Here is a 26,151-nt window from a genome sequence, read left to right as displayed (position 1 = left end):
TGTTAGTTTTTTCTCGAAGTTTCGAAGGAGACAAGTGCATATGAACCAAGGCTCACATTTCTTCATAAGGGTCGGTGGAGGGGGGCGTGGGGGGGGTTACCTTGCTACCCTTACAAGAAGAGTATGCTGCAACATATACAGGGGCCATGGATAGGAAGATCGTCACTTCCATTAATGCATACTTAGTAATAACTCAGAGTCTTCGACCACGAATGTTCAAGATTTCAGACAACAGAGATGAGGGGCATTTCCTTTCTCCCTGGCCCTTCCCACCCGATTTCCTAATCACTCGCTACCCTTTCCCCAATCCAACAAGGCTACGGGACTCATACTTTCTGTTGCATGTCAGTCTAACGTTGCATTTACAGTGCAAACCTTGCTTGTTTATTTTTAGATATATTTAGCCAGATGTCATCACGAAGTACTGGATTTCTCGGAAACGTGCCGATGGCGCACTGGATTGTGGGGACCCTTTGGTGAACGTCTGCGTATAGATTAATGTTGCAATGCCCCTTACCTATACTTAGCAAACCCCTTTTTGTGCGAATTTGCCCTGTCTAGAGGTTAGTTTCGTTTAGTTACTTCAGCGAGGAAATAGCATCAAGATGGACATAAAGTCCCCTTGCAAAAGACAGAAACCTAATATCCTATTGCAATTCTGTAAATAACCTTCCAAAACATTCAGAAATTCATGCGTGGAGATTTTAAGACATGACAACGGACTCAAAGGCAAATCATTCCAATCCTTCACTTTACAAAAGCAGCAAAAAATGGTGGTTGCGCCAAATGGACGTAACACTGTATTAACTTGCAATATTAAAATTACGTCATATCTGTGTACACTGACAATGGTAGAGCGCCATCGATTAGATAATCCTATTTAAATTGACCGACAACTTACAAACTTGTCATTGTAATGATGGAGAGCGTCACACGTCGTTTCCGGTTTTGCAAAGTTATATATAGCCTAACTCTCAATTTTTATTTTATTTTATCGGAGCTCTTTACTTACAAGCGTAAATCAAGTTTGATTTTCTAGTGTGACAGAAATCCATCCGTTTTTCGCTCGCAGCTATATATATGTCGTTTTTGAAAGGATCTTGTCGCAGAATACAGTGTGAATTCTTTTACGGAGTATTTTGTTCTCATTCAGGGACATTTATCCCAATGTTCATATATAATAAGGTTATAGCAATATAGTCACGGTCAGAACTAATTCTTTCTAAGCTGAATCAACCAGAGAAATAATTTGATACGATTTTATATTTTTATTTTTTAAATCTCGTTAAAAACATTGAAGAATACTATGTGCGAATTAAGTTCTGATTGAGTTTGGATGGACAATCTTTTTTTTTTTCCAATTTAATAACCGTTGTCAGTTATACTTAATTCCACAAGGATTGAGTTTTCTCGAATCACAATCTCGCTTTGTAGTAGGGTCTACCTCTGTGCCAGTTACATGTTGACCTAGCCTATATTGTCATGACATTTTCTCGTCAAATCTGTCCTTTTCTACTTTGTTCAGTTTTGAAGTGTAATTAAAACTTGATACACGCGACAAGTCAGAAGGAAACTTTTAAAGACTCCGAATTCATTACATGGATTATATTCTTTGATCTATAGGAACGGTTGTGACCAAGGTCATCAAAATAATATATCTGATTTCAATTCAACTCTCAATATTAACTCTCAATATAAATAAGCTTCATTTCTCCATGGCAACAAAGATTTCTTTGCGAACGACTCATTAGAATCTCATTGAAATTCATTTCTAAAGGCATTGATGAATCAAATTCGTTAGCAGACTTTCCATTGAGGTGAATTCAGTATGTCAGATTAAAAACAGGATAGAAGAAAGTGATTGGCAGTTATACCTTCAAGACTTACTGAACATTCTCATATAAACGCTTGCAAATTTCTTTAAAGGTATTGACTTGAAGTTAGCAAGGGGACTACTGAGCTAAGTTGATTCAAGATTTTATATCGAACTATTCGTTACAAAGAACAGTGAACCTGGCAGTGGATAACTTCACATTACCCGTACCACAGAAGACCAATATTTTGGGCACCAATTGTTATCTTCTTTGCAATAAAAGGACCCTTCAGTCTACACAACGGAAAATAATATCTTAAAGTACGCGAGAGGACACCTTAACTACATCAGGGGGACATCGTGTGCGCACATAGGGTATGCAGGACGTCCCATGTACACGATTGAACACCTTGTTTGCACCAAAGGTCATCATATTGCACCAAATAATATCTTACGTATACAAGAGTTGGCCTATATATGTGTTATTAGCACCAGAGAACATTTTAATGACACCAAATTTCATCTTGACGGTTAATTACACCAGAAGGACTTCACAACCTGCTCCAAAGTAAGTCAATAATTTGCCTCACTTTTTTTTCATAGTCGGTTCGAAAGTGAAAGTTGGTAAATGAACAATACACAGGATATGATTAAGACAATAATAGGATAGGTGGAAGGATGCAGGCATGAACAAACAAAAAACAATGAATTTTATCAACATATATTTGCATAGCATAAATGGTATGCGTGTTACTTAATTTGCAATCCCCCCCCCCCCCAAAAAAAAACAGGTTTAACGGTCGACCGTACGATCAGGGGCGTCGTCGCACATACAGGCTAGTGCATAGCGAGACTTCGACTTTTTCGGGGGAGGGGGAGGGGGCACAAATGTTGGCTGATGTCCGTTGTGGGGAGGGGTCGAAGAGGAGGGGTGTAAGAAATGTTTGTTAGGGTAAGCTTGAACTGGATGCTTTGGTGAAATCATTTTAACCTACATTAACCTATATTATTAATTCTATATATTCTCTGGCCCCCTATTCGACCCCGGACCCCGGGACTGTAGCCCCTGACCTTCCCCTCTCGTCAGACCAAGCTATGGTATACCATCGTACTGTTCAAACACGTCCGTCCAAAAGCAACTCAGTGTATGGATTGTTGGGAGATGAAGTTCTTATCATTTCGACATAATGAAATACAATACTGCATGGTGTTTCTGCGTACATTGACGGAATGCAATACTGTTATTGCTGGTATAGGCCTATCGCTGAATGGTGACAATGAGTCATACCAGGACAAAAATTTAATTGGCCTTTCAAAGAAAACTAACAATTGATTAATACACGACATTGGGCAAAGACAACAGAGAACACAGAAAATAGCCATGAATGCGTGAAAGAAACAAAAACACGAAACAATAAATAATAAGAAACAAAAATTAAAGTTACAATTTACCCGACGTTACTCTTGAAATGATAGCCTAACCAGTAAAAAGTTGATGTTAGGTAAAAAAAAAGTAAAAAAAAAGAGTTAGATATGTAACAATCATTGAAGCAATATTCACCAGTAAATGAGTTACATTTTTACCCTCCCCCCTCCCCACAAAATGATTTTACCCACCTAGTAAGCCCACAAATTGCCAGGTTTACAAATAAATATACATACATATACATACACACAAACATACATACACAGGGGCGTATCCAGGATTTTCTAGCCCGGGGCGCGCGAATTACTATCTAAGCGGAGCGCCACCATCGGTTGGCGCGGAGCGTACAAGAAAATTTCTGGTTTTGATACCCACCAGATCACCGGAAATGGCACTTCTCGGGCTTGAAAATGACCAACCATTTTACATTTTTGCCTGAGAACCAAGTAGTTCCCAATAGTTTTTTTTCTCCATCCAACCTTTTGGAAGATTGTCACCAGTCACACATCATGTTCGACTTCATTGCATGTCCTGTGGATCATTCATTGCTCTTGTAGATGATTCTACGTCACGGCCCACAATATCCGAAAGCCCCACTTTTCAAGGTTTTAAGCCCATTATTTGTTCAGCATTTGAAAATTCACATTTCTCGTGAATAAAATCACTTCAAAACAGACCCATAATGTTGCACAAAATTCAATCTATGGACAATCAATATAGAAAAACCTCTTTCAACCCCTAACAGACAGGTCAAAATTGCACTAGTCGAAGGAAGTATGATGAAGAATGTTGGTGAGGAAATTTTCGAAAATTCAGACACAGTTAATTTATTGGTGTACAAATATTAAAACCTCTTATAACGGCTATTATAAAACTTGGTTGAAGGAAATGAAAAATACCAGATATTTCCGATATCAGATATTTCGAAACCGAACACTACACACATAGGCGTAGGAGGCGGGGCCGGGCAGGCTGCAGCCCCCCCCCCCCCCAACCAATTTTCCCCCTGAAAATTCGGGCAATATGCTGAGAATTTTCGGGACCTACTGAAAGAAAAATAAATAGCAATGTTGTAACTTAAGGAAATGAATAGTATAAAAATTATCTCCTTGGTAATTAAAATAAAGTTCTAAGCTTGGCAGACTAATTCGTCATTACTACTGTAAAAGAGAGTTTTGACATAATTGGATATGCTTTTTCTCCATCTACATAAGACATTTCGTTGTTTACATTAGCATCCCGCGGTATACTGCGCAACTTTCACGGACCGTACGGTACACGATGCCATGCGATGTAATGACCGATGCTTGCTTATATGATATTGACATTAACATGTTGGACGCGCGAGGAGCGCGCGAAAAATGTTGGTTATATTTTCTGGCAAGTCGTTACAGCCCCAAAATCCAATTGGGCTCTTACGCCTTTGACTACACACATAGACAGTTTTGAGGCTGTTCATCCTGGAACACGCATTTTCATTCTCACTGATATGATGTGATCTCTGCTCTTTGCTTTACAAATTCGAACAGGCGTGTAGCGAGTAATTTGCCAAGGGAGGGGCGAAGCCTGTAGGCAAACTATCTAAGCGTAGCGCCACAATGAGTTGGCGCGAATCGTGCAAGAAAATTTTGGCCGAAAATGCCAGTTCCCAGATCGCTGGAAATGATACTTCCCATGCCTTGTAAGTTGCATCTAATCATAGTCTATTTTGAAATTACTAGGGATATCATAAAGAAAATTTGTTCAGGGGGGGGGGGGGCGTCATGCGTCATGTTCCCCGACGACTCGGTTGAGTTCAAGACCAGCCACAGATAGACCATATATAGTATATATATATAGATACATTAGTGAGAGTGGAAATATGGAACGTCAAAAATGGAGTTGTCGGTGTAAGGGGTAGGGTGAGGCGCACGTCTCCTCCGTAATCCTCGATCTGTCACTGGCTACCCTGTGTATATAATAGCTATCAGCGCTGTTATTATATCTGTTCCTCTTTCTCTTCCCGAGGTCTTGGCGTTTATCTTCTACTCCCTCTTTTTCTCCCTTTTCTCTCTTTCTTCTTTTTCTTTTCCCTTCCTTCCTCTCCTCTTTTTCTTTCCTCCCCCCTCTTTTTACTTTTTTTCTTCTCTTTTTTTCTCTCCTTTTTTCCTTACCCGGGGGGCGCGCGCCCCCAACGCCCCCCCTGGATACGCGCCTGATACATGTTTACAGAAAATAGTATAAGTGTGCGCTGCTTGGATGATGTATACACGTGTCGAAAACACTCACTGCCTAGCTGTCGATCGCTGAACATTTTCGCCGAACACGTAGTCATACAAATACAGTAAATGCCTAATCCTTTGCCCACACTTGCAATCATTAAACTGGTATTTCAAATAAGTTAAGTTTTAATTACAGTCATGGACAGAAATCGAATGATATATGTTGATCACATTGAATACGCCCTTAAAAACTATGCCGTTATTATGAACAGAAGAACAGTGTCTATAAAGTGATACTGAGAATATGTTTAGTACAAAATAGCGATGTACTTCCCGCGAACCCGGTTTAGGCGTTTCCCAAGGTTTTCCAATCATGCCGCTATGCCTGGCGGGAGATAAAAGAATTGTCTGGTGGAAGATTTTGAGACAGTGTCCTTGTAGTTCTTATTTTTCTCTTTCTAACCATGTAAAAATTGTCTCCATTCGACGTTTTCTTCTTGTAGAAAAACTTTGCAGAATCGATGTCCGAGCAGAATGTAGTACCAAGAAGCTTAGGCTTCGCAGAACTGTCCGATTGTAAACGTTAGAGTAGCCTAATAGCTAGCGATATCATAAAAAATAAGCCCAAGTGGGAAGGGTGGTTGCCCTCTTCGTCCCTTGGCTACGCGCCTGCTCCCCTCCCCCCCCCCCCATAAAAAAGCGTGCACAACCCAAAAAATATTGCTCTAACATTCTTTCAACCTGCTTTCAAGAAAGGGAGCTTGATCCCAAGAACATGAATGTGACAATCATGCATGCTTGAAGAACAATTCTTAATCTTCATTAAAGCAAAAAAAAAAAAGAAAAAAAAATCACGACGTTTCAGCTATGACATCTATTTTACACATGGTTTAGCATCAGTATGTATGTTCTCATATTTATTGTAGGGCATGATGGGTTTTATCTTTTTGTTTCAGATCTTAATCTTGTCATATGTTTATTAGGGTGTTATTAAAACAACCGATCAGATTTAAACTAACTTCAACCTGATCTATAAAATGTTTCCACTTATGTGAATTTGATTTTTACGAACGAGAAGTAATACTAGTAGCCTACGCGATATGCACTTAAAATTTAATTTGTAAACTAGGGCAGCACAAACCATGCAATAAACAGCGTTGGCAAAATGAAAAAAAAATAATATATAAAAACGAAATTTCAAAAAGAAAATTCGCGGAACCGAAAAAAAATGCCGTTTTTACCTTCAAAGCAGTTTATCGATAATGTTGTTTTATTTAAGGACGATTTGGTACAAAACTAAAAAAAGAAATAGCCTGACTTTATAGGAAGGATTTTTCTATAAATATTAAAGACAATTATAGGATATTTAGAAGTGAAATTTGTTTTTTACATAAACGATTAATAGGCAAGAGCCCGGTCGATGAATATGCAGCACTATATAGGGACAATACCTGCCAGTTGGGACAATGTCCAAATGCTAATACCTTTCAAAACTGTACGCCAGCATCATGCTTCAAACAGTTCCTAACCTTGATATGATAGAAACATGATATGCATACTGCTGGTAATGACATTACGAGTGCTCTACAAGCGGGACATGGCACTACAGTATAGAAAAAAAACTGTCCCAATTGGGTGGACAATACAGTACAGCACAGAACAGTACGAAAAAAAGGGGGAAATGATCTGATATAAGTTGATCAATTATACAAATTTTCAAATGGTGAGATCTCACTCTTTAAGAGTGTCCAGGTTCAATAACGTAAGGAGTGAATTTCACTCTTATCAAAGAATGGCTTCACACCAAAGGCGCTCAAATTATATTTGTGTAGAATGTGTAGAATTTCAATCTTCAAAAGCAGTTCCATAAAAAAGATGGCATCGCTATAAATGAGAAAACACTAAAGATTGAAATAGAGCCACATACAAACATGTGCATGTATGGCATGATGCGGCATTGCACGACGATGGTATATGTATAATTATTGATATATGACAAGCACTGTAATATTTCGTTATTAGTAATAACACTACGAAATATATGGTATTTTCGTATTGACGTGTTTGTTGTTGTATAACGATGACAATGCCTGACCACAAATCCTGCCTGTAACTATATAGGATATGCATTGTTTTTGTTTACTTGAATTGCATATCCTTTCGGTTAAACCCTTCAAATTATACCTAACCATGCAAGGTATAACTTATGGAGTGAATTTCACTCTATATCAATGAATGGCTTCACACCAAAGCAGCTCAAATTATTATACCTAACCATGCAAGGACGCCTACAGCACGGGGGCAACTTCACTTGAGCTCATAGCAGGACTATAAGGAGGGGGGGGGGGGGGGGCAAAAAGGGCCCTTAATTATAGTGTGGCAGGAAGTGCCTTTCCTCTAAAGATTGAGCTAAATGTTGATTAAATTACCATAAGATATTGGTATTTGCGTCCCAGAAAGGCCAGAAAATGTCTCACGAAAGTACTTAATTGCAAGAGCTTCCAGGGAATTCTTTCACTTATAGACCCCATATACCGAGGCTTCGCACCAGGATCCCACGCTAAAGCGTGCGCGGTGAAGCCAGAGGCTTCTCAGAACTTTGTCATTAATAGGATAATCAAGTTAATTAAGCATCCAATTCACTGTTATAGTGTTTTCGCATAATCAGCGTGCAGCAAGATAATTAAAATTTGCTAACTAAACTGAACTCGATATGTGCCGTTGAGAACGCATAGACCATTATTATGTTTAGTCACAGAGTAAGCACCGGATTGTCAGTCATATTTCGCATTACACACCAAAAACACGAAAGTTCCAGTTTTTCTTGTTGTTATAGTCAAGAAAAACACAAATGCACAGTAAACGTATTGCTGGGTTTTATTAAACTGATCTTTGCAATTTGCTGGGGAGATATGAATGGTAATAAATGAAAAACGGGCCAAACAAAACTGAGAACATAACACTTGTATTGGTCTCTTAGGTGAAATTCGTATCAAATGCCGTGGGCGCGGTTTTACAGCCTGAGTACATAGTTAATATAACCATAAAACATAGCAATAAACAAATGCGGAAACTTTGGGCGAAGTCTTTTTTTTTATTATAGTTTTCTAGTCTATCTTTGGTAAATGTTCAATAAACCTGGCGAGGTGATGAGACTCTTGGGAAATACTGTAGATTTTCCAAATGTCGTTTGGTGAGGAAACGATCATTAAGGTATAGAGAGTGAGAAACAATGTAACTTAATCAGCATGTTTTACCATCCCATCAATATGAAGATATTGATCATTAAAATAAAAATGAGCTGGTTCAACACCTACCAGCATATAGTATTTTTTTGCCGGATGAAAGACGAGTCCTTAGTTAATACAGAGCCTTTATTGAACTTATGATATACTCATATCAATTTGAACATGTTTATCTCACGTTGGGGGTATAATTAAACGTACGGCGTTCCATAGAGTATACTCCCTGTACATTGTAAACCCGTATAATGAAGCGAAGTTACGTGCACATACGTGCATACAAACTTCTTATTTTACCACTTTTGACATAAAGAAGAAAGAAAAAGAAAAGCAAATCACCTTCTTCCAGTACAGGGATCAATCGACGGGGTGAGCCATCTGAACCTCAATAAAGGGGACAATTTTGACAAATATCAAAAATTGTTCTCGTGTTTATATACAATTGGCTTGTAGACAAATCAATAAACAGATTGGTTAGTTATTGACTGGGAACTTGTATGCACGCTGTGTACCGTGTACTTACCAAGGTCATTGCGGTGGTATTTCGTGTCGGTTTTATTTTTATATATATATATATATATATATATATATATTTTTTTTTTTAACGTCTTACAGTGTTCATAAGCTTGATTGAATTGAGTTGCTCCGGTTTGGTAAAATAAATTAACATCAAGAAGAGGGCACTAGATTAATAGCAGGATGACTTTACAAAGGTATTTTGTTAAAACGGTTCTCTCTTTGCTCACTAATATCGGTGATCAATGCTGTTTTGCGACCTCCAAATTAAAGTTACACATATCGCGTGAACGCTCTCGGCAAGCATGTGGACACAGTTTAGATGCAAGTGGGGTGGGGGGGGGGGGTTGAGAGTGGATTATGTTAAAGGTAGTCAGTATAGGACTCAAATTATAGCACGCTATAATTGCTAGAAGTTTTCAGAAAGTACTCTCCAAATTGTTCTCAGATACTTTAAGGGAACACAGAAGATGACTGAATGTCCCAGTGAGGAAAATTCCCTCGAAGAGCAGTAATAAGAACAGTTTAAGAATTTTGAATATTTAGCATACTTGGGGCCAATACAGCATACCTTTAAGTCGTTTGGTTTTCATACCCAGACTCTACATGTCTTGGGTGACTGATAATACCTGATGAAGCAGAGATATGTTACAGTGCTATGAGAAACCTTTGGGAGGAACTTGTGCACAGACCCGCTGATGGGTAGTTGAACTTTTTTTTGTTATACACACGTTAAGTTACTATAGTAAGACAATTAGTTTGAATTTATACTTCGAAATTATGTTTCGAAAGATCTCTTCTTCAGTAAGTATACGAACGAATTTGTATATACGAATGATCATCTCATGTAACCGTTACGATCTTCCTTGCCAATTTTCACGGAATTCAGATAGGACCTAGAGTTCCTTTACACCAAATGGAAACAAAATGGCGTCCAAATTCGAGTTCTCGCAGTTCTCGCATGTATAAAGGAACTCTAATAGTACCCAGCGTTCCTTTATATAAAGGAAATCTAATAGTACCGATATGACAGCGCCCTCTATTTATTTTGGGCCTGGCTGGAGAGCCCGGCCCAATGTGTCCTTTTGAAATGCTAAACACACTCCCTTCAACCTCTACAGTGATACAGTTGATCACTCTTTTACTTCGAACAATTTAACCCTGGATGGCTGATGTAGCTTTGATTCATGTAAAATAATAATAGAAATGTCTGCCAATTGCAACTTTTTTTTTTCGATCGCATTTTTTTCATCAATCTACAATTAATACAAGACCAGACCAACTTTGTCATTCATAGATATTTTTGATTGCCATTTTATCCTTGTAATATTTCTTGTGAAAGCGATATAGCCAACACCACCAGTGCTCACAAGACACACAAAAACTATTTAAAAAAAAATGCACCGGTTTCCACGAAACATTTAAAGAATCATCGGTAGAGAGAGATAGGTCCCTGCATCATAGCGTCACGTATACTCAGCACGCATGGGCATATAAGAAGGTCGTAGTTTAAAATCAAATTTCGTCGCCATCAGACACGATAAAGCCTTTTTTTTATGACCATAATAAACACACCCTTCGTTATATTACTTTTTTATTTTTAAAATAGAAGCATATATCACAATGGGCGTCTGTGACGTCATCCCCAGAAGTTATTCCCCAAAATATTTTATTTTCCATTGGGTAATACTTCAATGTTGCGTTCATATATTTCTCATAAAATGTAATATAAACCTTTGGAATATTTGGTTTTAGCTATTGATGTATGTATATATATATATATATATATATATATATATATATATATATATATATATATGTATACATATACATCCGGTTGAAAGAAATTATCAAGGCTTCAGATTATACTGAAATGATATATTGACTTGTATAAATTCCAATCCTTCACTGTAGCTAAACAACTTATTTGAACATTGCGAGCTAAGGCAATCAAAGACATTTGCTTCATATTAGTTACCGTGATGACGTCATCATCCCTGCAGTCTGCATTTTGTTGCCAGGATACGTTAGTTCAATTTCACGGATCGTTAAGAAAATCATAACTATATATGAACCATGTATCATGTATGCACATTTCAAAGATAATACGGCCTTTTCGTCATCATTATCATGACGTCACGGACCACACTCTATAATTTTGGTTTGTTTTGTCATTTTTTTTTAAGATAGATCGTATCAATGACATTAAATTATTAACTATCAAATAAAATGATATTTACAGTATATATGACCAACAAGAACATTGGTAATACGGCGTCGAAACTTTAATCTAGCAACATGTGTGCAATATATAACTTTTATCAATTTCTCTGAGTGCCTGCCTGCGGAGAGAATGGTAAACATAATCCATTCAAAGTACATTGCCAAGTCAAAGGAAACAACACCTGTACATATAATGTGCATACGGTTTATTACACAAACTGTATACATTAAAGTAAGTTGTCGTTGACCATTTCAGTCATCCTGAAATGACACATGACACGACTACCCACTCGCATCACTCGAATTACCATACAATGCTGTAACCGGAACTAACAATGAACAAGAAGTATTTCCTCACTCACCTCCTCCTCCCCACTCCAAAACCCAAAATAGCTGGTAAGTTATTCTTCTTCGTCACCAAAGGCATAACGACAGATAATATTAACAACAACCTTTGAACGTGTATGGCAAGCTATGTGGGACAAACACCGCATACTATATCATCGTATTAATTTGAATATATACGCGTATTAATTCGAATATATATACGCGTATATATTATTAGCCAATCATAAGGTTTAATTAATATCCGCGTATTAATTCGAATATAGACACGTAATAATTCGAATATATACATGTATTAAATTCAACATATCCGCACTAATTCGAATACATATGGGGCTTAAATCCAACATATGCACGGATTCATTCAAATATACACGTGTTTATCGTCCTACTTATCCGATTGGCTGAAATAATCCGCCTAAATTTTCTAATTAATCTGCATATATATTCGAATTAATTCACGTATATACTCGAATAAGTACGAGGATATATTGGTTTTTATACGCGTATATATTCGAAATAATATATATATATATATATTCGAATTAATACGCGTATATATATAAACAATATGATTAGATAATAATATACTCGCGGATATATTCGAATGATTACGCGTATATATTCGTATTAATACGAGGATATATATTATGCAGTGTTTGTCCCATACGGCTTGCCATAAACGTAATATTCTGCGCAAGCGTATTTGCACATGTCACGTAATACGTCATACATTGAAAATGTAGTCGCATGTTTTCAAAAGGATAAAGTTTCGTTGATTGTGCAGTAGTTTTAACCATCATATCAACGCACAGCTAATGTTTAGGTAATGTCACCATTGACCTTCCCATACCCTGCACAAGTCTACATCATTCGCTTGTGAGTGTCACGTGCACAACATGATGCGGTCTGCATAACGCTTGTCGTTGGATGAACCTGATGACCATTGGCGATTATTAGTGACGTCATCCATCATACGACAATATCAATTCCTCCCCCTCCTTAAAAGATGACCTTAGGTAGAAATTTTAGTCTTCATATGTTATAGACCAAGAAAAGCAGAGAAAAAATGAGTGCTTCTTAATGTTTCTGTATATATACTATCGAAGTTTTCAAGCTATACTCACCCTTAAAAATATGATAAAACTCTGGAATGCTCTTTGAAGGTTTAAAAGGATGGTGACATCGAATCCTTAGTGCAGATATTAATGTTTAATTTTAACCCATTGTTTTATCAAATCTAATCACGCAATCAAAATATGTTCCTTCATCTCCATAACAGAACATCTTTCAACTACATTTATCCTTGGCAAACAATAATTGTTTAATGTATTGTAAACACTTCATTTCCGGGCATGAAAAGTCTTATGTTTTCCTATTATATTTTTGAGATGCATTCGAGGAACTGACCTAATTTTCTGTGTATTAGACTAAATAGTCCAGTCACTTTATATAATGAACCTCACTTCTTTAAAGGGTTCATTTCTCAAAAGTTGAAAATGTTATAGGAATCGAAACCTGGGCTGAAAACAGTGTGTCTTGAATGACCAAATCTAATTTTGTGCCCAGAGTCACCCTTGAATACCTTCTTTCGTAACTATTTGAGTGATGTGATATGATACACTTTGTCAAGTTACCACGCGATCGACGTTTGTCATAAACCCTACATATTTCAAGATTTAACCCATGTTCACAGAGTACATGGACACAGACCATTGCAGCCCTTTTTTTAAAATATTGCGTCTCCTAACTTTTCTTTTAACACCTTTCAATTATCTTTGCCCTGACACTTTCAACCGTGAAGGATTGCCAGATGGAAAAAGCAAAACATAAAATAAAATAAATTTTAAAAAAAAGAGAGAAAAAAGGAGAGAAGAGAAAAATGCTGAATGATGAGAATAAGTCAGTTAGAATAGTCTCGTCAATTGTTGGAAAATAATTTGAAGATGACATATTTCGGCGTTCCTTGACCTTTTCGCTATGCATTATTGACTAGCATTGGTTATATTGCTTTCAGTATACAATGACAAATAGTTTTTGTAAATGTTGAAATTTCAGTTCGGCGTTTTTTTTTTTGAGACTGTTTACGATGCTGTTGTATATATACAAAAATAATCAAACATAAATAAAAACATACTTCTTATCCATAATTAACATCGGTTTCAGTACATTGGTCATATCTCACAAAGATCATGTAGGCTAACATTTGTAAGGAATACAAGAAGAAAATAAAAAATATGCGATTTTTGTAAATGGTGATACAGTAACAAAACTTGACCTGTTATTCACAGACACTTGATATTTAGTTTACTTATTGTGTTTACTTCTTGCATGATACCGAACACAAGTATGAGCATTTCCTCACTTTCTGTCTCGGCCTCGGAGTTCATAATACTACTTTCGTTTTCGCCTGTTAATTTGCTTTTTCCATTTACTTTCAGTTTTATTTGTTTTACTCTTATTCAAATATTTGTACATCGCAGCGTCAGCTACAAAACAAATGAAATAAACAAGACAGATAGATTGATGTATATAATATAGGTATAAACGACACCGAAGAAGTTAATATAAACACGGTTCAAGTTATACAAGGCTTTACAAGCCTACACTTTTGTACTTCCTGTTTTACACTCGTAAAGTAACTTGTAAAGCACATGTATCCTAACGTGACGTTGATGGATTACCACCTGCTGTATAATTTTTTTCTCGACATTGGCTCCTCACTTCAGTTAATTGCCTTTCCTTTATTATTAAATCTCATCTACACCAGGGAGAGGATATTGAAACAGACAGATGTTATCAACAATTTTTTTAAAGGAACAATCGGTTGTATTTTCAATGTTTCGTCTATAGCTCTTTATCTCTCATTCTGACTTGCGAAGGGCGAGTTCCCCCCCCCCCCGCCCCCCTGAACGTTCAGTCGGGGTATTTTTGAAATTCAATGGGAAATTATTAGACCATTCCTCGGGGCCCAGGATGCATTTCCATAACGTTTATGCCCCTATACCTAACCCAGTTGGTGGCAATTTAGAATCCTCCCTCCCTCCGGCCCACCATACCGTTGAAATCATGTGCAAGTTCAATGCTATGCATTACATGAACAGAGAATCACATTTTGAATCTATTTTATTAGTAGTTCTTGCATCAGATATTTAATTTCCCCAAGAACGCAACTTACTTTTCATGACCGTTCTTTTTCATTTACGCAGCCAAATATCGGTTGTGTCGGAATAGCCAATAAAAAAATATATAAAAAAAAGATCCCAGGATTTTTTTTTTTCTGTTGGCTGCAACAGATGGCCCATATAGACTCCCGTAACAGGTGGGACTTCCATTACGTCAAGCGTAGATAATAGATAACAGATTTCCTGACTACGTTTGACATTTAAAAGCTTGTACTGTAGGCACAAAATGAATTCTGATATGTTGTACACCGTTACGAAATCATTGCTATCACTCCAGGTTGTAATGTACCGTACTATTTTTCTTATTAGAAATGGCCCTTTAAAACATTGGAGGCTCGTTCATATAAGTGACTGGATTCTTTAGTCTATCGTACAGGTGACTCGATCAGTTCATCGGGTGCAACACACACCTCAAAAGGAAAACTCAAGACTTGTTAACAGTGTAATTTGTCTAGGAGACTTAACGTTGTCTGCCAGTTATAAGAGTGCTTGACGGGTTCATATGAGATTAGAAAAGCACATGTCTTTTTGAGAATGTGAGGCTTCACAAAACAATGGACTGTAACATTTATAACCAGTGGACCGTGAAAACGCATCCATTAAACCTTAAAGGAGCGTTCCAGACAAGTATTATGGCTCGTACCCTTCCAAAAAAAATCGTGCCCCCCAGGTGCCCCCAGATGCGATTTGTAGTGTTAAAAAATACTCAAAACAAAACCTTTATTTACCTCAATTAAAAACATAAATATCGGACAGACTCAGCCCGACGATTCTTGAACATAAAGATATACTTCAAGTTGCAAAATATAGCAACAGATTGCATCTAAGGACCCTTAATTAATTAAAATTTCTGGAAGGGGAGGGGGCAACCTTAGATCCCTCCCCCAGGACGGCATTCACCAATAAATATGGTGCCCCTCTCCTAAGGAAGTGCTGTGCCCCCAAGAGTGAAATGTCTGGCGACGCCACTGGGCTCCCACAAAAGTTTCCTTCGATATATATTTAACCTAGAAAGCTGTTGCAAAGAAGGAATTTCAAGAGAAGCCAAAGGTTTTTTTTTTTCGTTTTTTTCCACCTAATATGTATCAATGAAGAAAAAGTATTAAAAACGGAGTAAAAGCAATGAGTTCTCCTTAAAATTGATAATTAATTGTCACGCTTTCCTTCTCATCACTGTCGAGACATATGGGATCTTATCGCCTGGTTTAGTTTCACTGAGTAGCCCAGTTTAATGTTATTTTAATTAAACCATCGTTCATCGTCACATATATTGCAACTCAAAAATTGAACAATCGAACTATAAAAAAAGTCCGTTTAAAACACTTTTTTTCTTCAAGCAGAATTGTGTTATTGGAACATTGTTTAGCCCATAACGAAAGCACATGAAAGAAAATCATATATATGTAATGTTTTGTTGTTACAATTTTTGGCCTCAAATATTGAAAGATTCATACCATTATTATTCGTATTGTTTATATAGTAAATTATATAACGTCACTTTTTATTCGTCGTTTCTACTTTCGCTTTATTAACCTGAAGGGGTAAGAAAGCAATTATGAACTGGTGGGGTAACGAGGAGAGGGAGGTGGTGGGGGGTAGGGGGTTGTAGTTAAAGGAAGACGGGTATAGCTGTTGGGTGTTCGATACATTGGATAATGTTAATAATATAATTAATATTTATGTGTGATATAGGCCATTAGGAAAACTTCCACTATGATATAACCATAACATTTTTTTCACTTTTCACTTTTTATTAAAAGAAAATATCATAAGATCAGAAGCTATAAATAAAAGTATGTATACATGCATAGATACATACACAGTAAATTTAAATCTAAATATTTACCTACGAAACACTGAAATTATTTTTCGTTGCTGTTATTAATTATTATTATTATTATAAATATTATTATTATTATTATTAATATTATTATTATTATTATTTATTTTTTGGGGGTCTTATTGTGACGACAACCATAACAAGAACTTAAAATGCCACACAGAAGGTTAAAATTGGCAACATATGTAAAGTATTCGTTTTTAGAGTAATTTATTTTAGTATTTCAAACAGATTACGGTGATTTTAATTATAAGTTCAACATAAATAGAACTGCCGTACCATCATTGTAGGGAAGCCAGAGCAGTATGATATCCCTATTGGCAAGACATTAAACTGAACCCTAATCGACCACCACAAAAGTCCATCCCAGAATTTCTGGAAGAGAACCTCTGCTGGTCTACCTCCTTTCACCTACCCCTAACCATACTCGCTAACCCTCTACCCATCTCGAATGCCCCCCCCCCCCTTCTAATCTCAGTTAAATATTATTTTCTGACAAAGTTATAAAAAAAAATATAAAAAAATCAATACATTTCAAATTTTTCTTTTTCTCTTTTCAAGCATCAACTACCAGTTACAAGGAATTTAATTAGTGCAATAGAAAGGAGGAAAAAATGGAATCTGTCGAAAGCAGAAATACTTCATGGTACGACAAGGATAGCGAGGAGAAACTTGACGCACCTGATGACATGCTAGAGCCACAAAGGGAAGCCCCACCAAAGCCTTGGCTTCTGTTGTGGAGTCTTCACTATTACATTCTTGGACTGGTCTATTTCTGTTTGGCGTGCTACGCCCTCTATTCCATCTCGCTCTATTTTAGGCGTAGTTCAGCCCCTAAGAAAGTCTCCAACATCCAGTCATGTATCCTCGCGATTAAGATACTGCTTTTTATCCTCGGCTTTTCAAGAACACTATACATGTATCTTTATCTACAGTTCTGGTACGATACCGGTGTACCGTGGAAAATCATCGAGAATATTCTATCCAATTTGGCATACCCGTGTCTAACCGGGGGTTTCGGCTTGATGTGCCTGATTCTATACGAAGCGAGTAGACTCAAAGCGAGATCTTCGTCAAAAGTATTGCACAATAAAATCGTATTAATCTTCATTATAATCGTTCATTTCATAGCCGTGATAATCGCGGTTACTTTGATTGAGATATTGGATAGTTTTGTGCTGATGTTGCTTATCTGTCACGGTTTTTTCGTCCTTTGGGGAGTTTTACTGATCTTCACCTTCATCATTTTTGCGACGAAACTGACAAAAGCGGAGAGGAAATCGTCTGGAGTTTTAGCGGAAATGAAAGAGAAAGAGAGTGTTAGCTACGGTGTTTCAACCGTTGTGACGACGGTAGGGGCGGTTAATTATCAGAATTTCAGCAATCAATCGACGCCGCAGCAATCTGTAAAGGACGTTCCCGGTAGAGGAGATCCTCAACGACCGACTGTCCTCGACGATGTTGACAAATCGGTATCGATCGACAATGAAAATGAGACATCGCGATGTGATGAAAATGTAGCAGAAAATGGAACTTTAACCGATTCTGCCGGTATTCAGATGGGAAAGAAATCTGCTGAAGAATGCGGTGAGGATGGATTCGAGAAGAAATATGAATCTCAAGAAAGTGGGATATCCCGGTTACGATCTAAAGTTCTCAATCGATTTACAACTACGAAATCAGAGGCTAACACCACTCGACTAGCTTTCCGAGTCAAGTTAACAAGGAAAGTGTTAAGGATCGCCAAAATCACCGCATTTTTGAATGCAATCTGCGTGGTTTTAAACACATTCGTCATAATTAGAGGGCTCATGATCTATTACTGCGAATGGAGAATGACTGCCACCGCTATCTATATATTCAACACTTGCTTCAGGTGTGTATTGATTTTTTTTATCTGCTTATAAAATTTATCTTTTAATTAAACCAATCATGTACTTTAGTATTCATATATAAATTGAATTAATATTTTCTAATAAAGTCAAATTTCTTTCATATTTATCGTAATTACTTCAAAACACACACACACACACACACACGCACACCGTCACAAACAACATTACCTCAGAGCAAACATGCGCTAAATTCATTTCATGGATTGACAGGAATTGACCTAACGCCCCCTCCCCTCCCCCTTCACCAAAGAAATTAGTACGTATACATAGCTGCGACATTACAGATTCCCGTTGCCTGCAGCCCCCCTCCTTTATAAAATCCTTCATGCGCCTCTGGCCATGCCACAAATGACCATCCCCCATACCTTAAACAGTCGGGGAATGCTTCCATCCCCCCTCAACCTTTGATATCATGTGCACGCCACTGGACTGTTTGGTCAGTTACCTCAACCGACGTTTTTTTCTGGCTTTTGTAGAAAATTAATTGAAAACCCTTTGAATTTATCTTAGTATTTTTTAAAAATTTTTAGCTTAGCTGATAGCTTATCATACAGAGTTTAAAGGCCAGATTTCGTCTCTCAAATGACAAAGTATTTTTATTTTCAATTTTTTGATTGGTTGAAAGAGTTGCTAACGGAAATGGATTTCCTCTCACATGGGTCATGGGTAAAATTTACTAAAACATATGGTGGTGATTGTAATACCCGGTTAAACCCCCTCCCCATTTTTCTGGGGGGGGGGGGCTATTCATACTTATATATTCGATTATATAATATATATAGATAAAAGAAACAAGAGCACATCGGCGTGTAAAGTGGCGCGGAGGTTAATCTTTCATATCTTATTACATTCTTCATATAACCTAAGAAACTTTAAAATTGTCAAATTTCTTTTATTAACCTTTAAACTTTACCAATATAAACCACATGTTTGACATTGATTTGGTCGGCGAAGTTTATATAAAATGCTCGGTTGCCTAATTTCTATAATACTAATTGCTTTAAGAACAAACTCTGTGTTTAAAAATTGTCCTAATCAACCGTTAAAATATTAAAACTAAAATTCGATTGCCTTCTGTATGACGTAACTTTGACGACACAATCTAATAAAGAAAATTTGTATTCCACTGTAAATGTTAAACATATCACCTGAAAGACTTAAAAATCTGAAACTTTCTTTTAATTTTCCCCAAAAATCAGTGGCATGGAATGAAATATATATCAATGGTTAATGTATTGCTTTGTTTTATTCCATATATGTTTGACAGGTTCTTAATTTGGTTAACTTTGTCCTTCAACACCTAAATCGACGAACTTATTGGTTGCCGATATTAAATTAAAAGGATATTTCCTTTTTTGTCTTGGAAATTTAACATTTCTTTTAGTTCTTATAGATGTACGATTCTTTCCATTTTAAAATGAAAAGAAAAACTAGAGTTATTTAAAAAACGAAATTACCATTAAAGGCAACCCTAACATAATTATCTAGGTCTTTGCCATGTTGTGGTCATTTATGAGTTAATTGTTATTCAGATAAGACTTGGTTAAGTCGTTTTCAGAGTATTCATTCTTCCGCAACGTATGTTATAGTGTCTGTGGACGTTGAGGGAAAGTCAAGCCACAGACAACAGTGAAACCAGGTCAGAAATGAACAAGAAGAAGGAGACAAGCAAAAAGAGATCTGATAAAATATTCAGAGATTTTAAACAGGTCTCCTCTACAATTACTCCGAAATATGTTAGAAAGATTAAAACTGGTCAGGTCTGTGATAACTTTAACACAACACATTAAGTGATTTATATTTGTGTTCCTTAGTTAAGATCTCATTATCTCTCACCCACTTCAGCATCATGGAGGGTGGGACGGAAGGAGGGGGGGGGGGGGTAGGGACGGAGGGAGGGGTGAGGAGAGAGAGAGAGAAAGGAATAACCAAAATAGGCAAAAACTTTAAACATTACATAAACTTGATGGGGCACATAATTTATTATTATCTTTTGAAATCGGGTAATATTTTGAGTACATTACGAGCCAGTCAAATGTGTTTGTGCTGATTCGATTTTCTTAGATCGGTTTTGTGTCTAACATTTTTCTTGGTCAGAACGACACGTGATATAACATTTTTGAACCATTGGTGGGGCTCGAAATTGGTTCAGTGGCGTGTCGCAATGAAACTTTGGGCCAGTATCCCGGAAGCGCCGTAACACTTTTAAGATGTACCGTACCGACTCCCGTGGTACATTGGACATACGTGATAATTGAGGGATCAACTGGCTCTGCGCGGTGGTGACCAGCTGTTAAAGTTGAAATCACAATATATACAAACTCTCCATGCTAAATATGCCTGTCTGCCAATGTCTTCCAATCTAAGGCCGTCTGGGTCGCGTAAACTTTTTGTCCTAGTGCCGCACACGACCCGCGGGCAACACGTTGCCCACCTGTGTTATAAACCAAAGCAAACTGCAGCTATTAAGTACTGATATTTCTGTTTTGAAACGTCTTTTCGCATATTTTTACCGCAACGATGTAACACTAGATATAACGTGTACTTCAAGCGTATGCCCAACGGATCAGAACTTAACCCGCCAAACGTTATTAACACTCAGATTGGGCAACGTATGTTGCTAAGTGCATGAAATATGTAAATATATCTACTATTCGAGAGAAAGACAGACAGACGAGAAGTGGTGAACGCACATGACAAGTTGTAAACATGTGAACCAATCACACATAAAGAAATTATTCCAAACGTAAAATATCTATACTCGAACTGAATATTATATAGACAAAATGATCTTTCCCCTACTATTGTTTACATTGATATCTCCATAGCAACTGTTACTTCGAAAACGTGTAGAATATAGGTTCACTTAAATAGAATTCAGTTTCACTCAAGTCAAATAGTATTATACTTCAGCCGAATTCAATTCAACTTAATTAGAACTCAATTCTACTTAATTGGAATTCTATTTCAGTAAAATATAGGCCATATTGTTGACTTAAATAAAATGCCATTTCACTTAAGTAGAATTCAATTAAGCTGAAGTGAAATTATATCCTACCCTTAGTGATATACAATTCTACTTAAGTGAAATGGCATTCCACTTAAGAAAAAAGAACATTTGTATTCTACTTTAAGTGGAAATTCTATTTCACTTAAGTGAAATACATTTTACTTAAGTCGAATTCTATTTCACTTAAATTTAAGTAGAGTATATTACCCTTAAGTAGAATTGGGAGGTAAAATGTTAAAACGGCTTAAAACGGCATCCCCCCTCCTCCCGCTAGAAACTGACAGGACCTGCCCCACCCCCACCCACACCCCTTCCATCAATCACTTTTATGTGGAAACAAAAGGTTGTTGCAGCGGATGTGAGCTTGACGAAGAAGAAAGTTTTTCTATTATCATTTCACAATTGTTAATTTCTGCAAGTAAATTGATAAGAATCATATTCTGCTTTGTTTAATCAGCCACAAAAAAACACAAATTGTTTACTCAATGGATTGTTGTTTTATATATATATATATATATATATATATATATATATATATATATATATATATATATATATATATATATATATATATTAAATCCCCATGGAAACACAGCACGATGGTATTTACATTTACAAGGACATTCTCGGCTCCAAACGGCTTTAGTTTTTGTTAACGATTTAAAACATGACTAATTATATTAAATCAATAATATCCAACAGATGGCGTAACAAAAATCTTTCCAATTATGCTCGTAAACGTCATTTCAAGGATAAAACATGATATAATAGTTGATTTTAATTCCATAAGACTTTGTCAGGCAAAGCCAAACGTGAGAGAAAATATCAAGAGAAAGAAAAAAGCAAATGTAACAAAGAACCAGCAAAAATTAAAATGGCTAAAAACAAGAGAGAGAAGGAGAGAATAATGATTTGATTCATGAAATGTAGGTCGCTAGAGACATTTTAGAAGCAAGATTATGACTGAATTATTAAAAACAAAAAGATCTGTAGTATTGTAAAACTTGCAGAATTCAATGATGTTGTAAAAGTTTGTTCCCTTCTCTTCCCCTACCCTCCCTTCCGTTTCTTTCCCTTCCCAGACAAAGCTTGGAAAACCGTAAATCGTTTCGCTTTTCCAGTATGTTTTCTTTCCTCTTCCGAGGCTGATAAAGGATTTTAATTTTCTCTATGCCAATTCACTTTTGTTTTTTCTCTTGTCTTTCAACAGGTTGATAGAACTTGGGCAAGGATTTACAATGGCGTACTTTACCACTCAATCAATACAGAAACATTCGAATAACAAAGAGGGGTTCAAGAAGAAGGAAAAGAAAAGGAAAAACACACCGTTCGTTTCAAAAGAGCTTGTGACCAGTAAAACGGGCAACATCTAAATGTTTAATGTAATAATGTTATCATTAATGTTTAAAGTAAAGCAAGGGAGAGAGAGAGGGGGGGGGGGTGGGTGGGTGGAGGACGTGGGTGAGGAGGTGAGATGGAGAAAGCCGAATTAGAAGGGAACGTAAAGGAAATAACAGCAACTAGTAGTATATTAATGCAGAGGGCAACACCGAGGTTCGTTAAGACACGTATACGGTATATATGAATGAATGAAATACTGCAGTCATTTTATTACCCTCTTCGTTGCTCACATATATACAGAATGCAGTGTTGATGGGCAGAGTGTGTGTGGAGGGGTAAGGGGGGGGGGGGAGGTGGAGTGGTTGAACAAACGTGTTTTCCTCTTTGTTTCGAACAATGATAATTAAAAATATTTATTCTTTCTTGCCAAAAGTCAAATTTGCCGAATCACAAACTAAGAACTAAAATTATAGTTATTAATAATAAAATGTGAAAGAACAAATTGCCGATATTTTATTTCTTCAAATTACATGTACCAGAAAAGGCGATCTGATCTATTTATTTAATCAAGTTATCAAGATGGCATTTGATTTCCTTAACAATTCCTAGTACTAGCTTAAATCCACTTTGCAACTAGGCACCTTTATTCATATTAAATAAAATCCTAATGTATAGAATGGACTGGGGAAACATCCTCCCCGTAGCCCCTTTCCCCAGACCACGACACCCCTCCCCCACTTGAGTGTCCCCAAGGTCATAAAGGTGGAAAGTGGGCCACCAATTAAGCAAATATGATTGAATACTAAGCTTTTAGAGTTACCATCATAATAAACTCTAATCCCTCTCTCTATCTATATATGATATTTACCGCTATTGTGATATTTATGCTCAGTTAGAATCATACAGTACATATTTGCATTTTCGACATTTTCCTCGTCCTTCCCCCTCCCCACCCCTCCCCACCCCTCCCCTCCCCAACAGCCTTTCTATACCCTTTTATATAGAATTACCTCCCCTCAGCACAACATGGGACAAAACTATATATATTCCCTTCCCTAAGTGCATATAGTGCCGTATAATTGTTTATGTTCAGAAAGTTCTTAAATACTATATACTTAATATAGCTATATGTATAACTTGCATATTGTTGTTTTCTCATTTAACTCTTATCTCTATTTTGATGTTGTTGTTGTTTTTTTGTTTTCTCTTTGTTTATTGTTTTATTTGTTTTGTCTTTTTCCTATTTATGCATAATTAAATATCATATTTATAAGGTCACATGACCTTCTGTTATGTTCCTCCCAAAGTCTGAACTCTTTCTCGTACAAATCGACTGTTGTGTTGATTTAAATAAATATCTTCAAATAAATGTGTTCAATAATAAATGTACTATGATTATAAATATATCTTTGCGCATTTATACATCGGCGATAATACTTAATTGCTCTGACGAGGATGTCCTTCTAATGTCATCAGTGACGTAACAAGGCTGGTGCGAACTCTCTGGGCTTCAGGGACCGGTTTTAAGAACCGAAAAAATAGGACCACTGATCGGCTGAAGAAAGTTTTAAACTCATGCAGAAGATTTTATTAATTTTCTATTTATGTCTTAAATACTGTTCAAATACAGGTTCTAAAAGTTCTCTCCCGTTCCTCACCTAAATGAGAATACAAACGAAACGGTTGTTAATTACTTCTTTTTTTTTATTTTCATTTTTATTTTCTTTGTTCTTTTCCTCTATTGTTGTGTTATGCTTATCTGTATTGTGTAACTTGATTAAGGGGGACTGCTCGTACACGCTAATGCTGTTTGAATCCTCCTCCAACACCTTGTTTTATCTTGACTCTGTACTACTCCACTCTAATTGTGGAAATATACACAAACACAAACTCAAAGCATGAGAGTGTCAGATCTGCGAGTCTACAGGTGCTGAATATAAAAAAGAACTCCTCACCCAAGCCCAAACCATAACTGGGCATGGTTAAATGTCGATTCTCCTTTGGGAGCCCATTTCTATTTCTGCATCAGGGCCAAGTTGCTTATTATACATTACCGACTGTTACATATCGTTGCCTAAATCACGCATAATTCATACGATACGTTATCTATGCTGAAGAAAGGAAAAGGTCTATAGTAATACTATTTAATTAGCGTTATCATACGAACCTAAATATCACTAAGTTTGACCCCAAAAGTTGATCGAATTCAGTGAAAAACAACATAATTAAATCTTCGTTTTTTAGTGTTTATTTGTGTTCAAGATTTCTTATATATCAAATCATATCGACTGCTGTCAACAAATATCAGAAATAATTATGTTTGCAATTTTACAAATTTAGGACCGTAACTTTGTGTAAAAGAATATTTTTATCAAATATGTAGAGAAGATGTGCCGCTAGTATATAATTATGTGGTAATATCTTAGTTTACGTTATTCGTTATATAAATCTTAAATGATGTAAATGCAATTTTAATTTTAGCTTTAAAGTGTGTCGCAAGCAAACTGAAAATGTTATCTGTATCTTTATATATATATTATTAAAACTAAAATCTGTCGACTGAAAGAGATGTTTTCATTGTGTTATTCTGTCATAGGTTGAAATGAATTTACCGGGTGCATATGGGAGGGGGGGGGGGGGGGAGGGAGCAGGGTGTTAGTAGGTTCACCAGGAAAAATAAGAAACAGGTAGAGCTGGCCGGGAGAACATAATTCACTTTCTCATATACAGCGGTCCCATTAAATCATTTTATATTCATATATCATATCATATCATATCTTTTGTCTTTTCTTTTAAAGAAAATGATATAAAAGTAACATCGGATAATATTGGAAACCTGTTAGTTAGTATTGTGTTTAAACTTGTCTTACATAATTTTTGTTAAGTGTAAAGGTACCTTTGAGGCAATAAACTAGTTGTGACGTCACACGCTTTTCCGAATAATGATTATTTCATTTCATTTGATTTCATTTATTTTTGTTCTATCACAACATAAGTATGACATATAACATATAGAAGGAGATAAGAAAACAAAACTTGTGTAAGGAAGTGTAGTAAAAAAAACCTATAGGGCTTGTTGGGTAGTGACACTCCCTGAAAAGAAACAGAACTTTT

At 36.5% G+C, this 26,151-nt stretch overlaps 1 protein-coding gene across 1 annotated transcript; it reads left to right on the top strand.

Annotated features, from left to right (window-relative positions):
• The first annotated feature begins 169 nt into the window (after positions 1-169).
• Positions 170-25,989, top strand: LOC139976088 (uncharacterized). Its single transcript, XM_071984524.1, has 3 exons — positions 170-2,381; positions 17,353-18,667; positions 22,907-25,989. Exons 2-3 carry the CDS (start codon positions 17,406-17,408, stop codon positions 23,067-23,069), a joined length of 1,425 nt encoding a protein of 474 aa, XP_071840625.1. The 5' UTR covers positions 170-2,381; positions 17,353-17,405; the 3' UTR covers positions 23,070-25,989.
• Positions 25,990-26,151: the final 162 nt, after the last annotated feature.

This window comes from Apostichopus japonicus, chromosome 11, assembly GCF_037975245.1.
Source record: "Apostichopus japonicus isolate 1M-3 chromosome 11, ASM3797524v1, whole genome shotgun sequence".
In the NCBI taxonomy this organism is placed as follows: Eukaryota; Metazoa; Echinodermata; class Holothuroidea; order Aspidochirotida; family Stichopodidae; genus Apostichopus; species Apostichopus japonicus.
The sequence above is the reverse complement of the archived record's forward strand: the minus strand, read 5'-3'. Positions and strand labels throughout refer to the sequence as shown.

What these genes read in the sequence shown, in the direction of transcription:
- LOC139976088 (XM_071984524.1), top strand. Translation starts at nt 17,406, where the DNA reads ATGGAATCTGTCGAAAGCAGAAATACTTCATGGTACGACAAGGATAGC. An exon ending in ATATTCAACACTTGCTTCAG is followed by an intron (nt 18,668 to 22,906) that starts GTGTGTATTGAT and finishes GTCTTTCAACAG; the next exon opens with GTTGATAGAACTTGGGCAAG.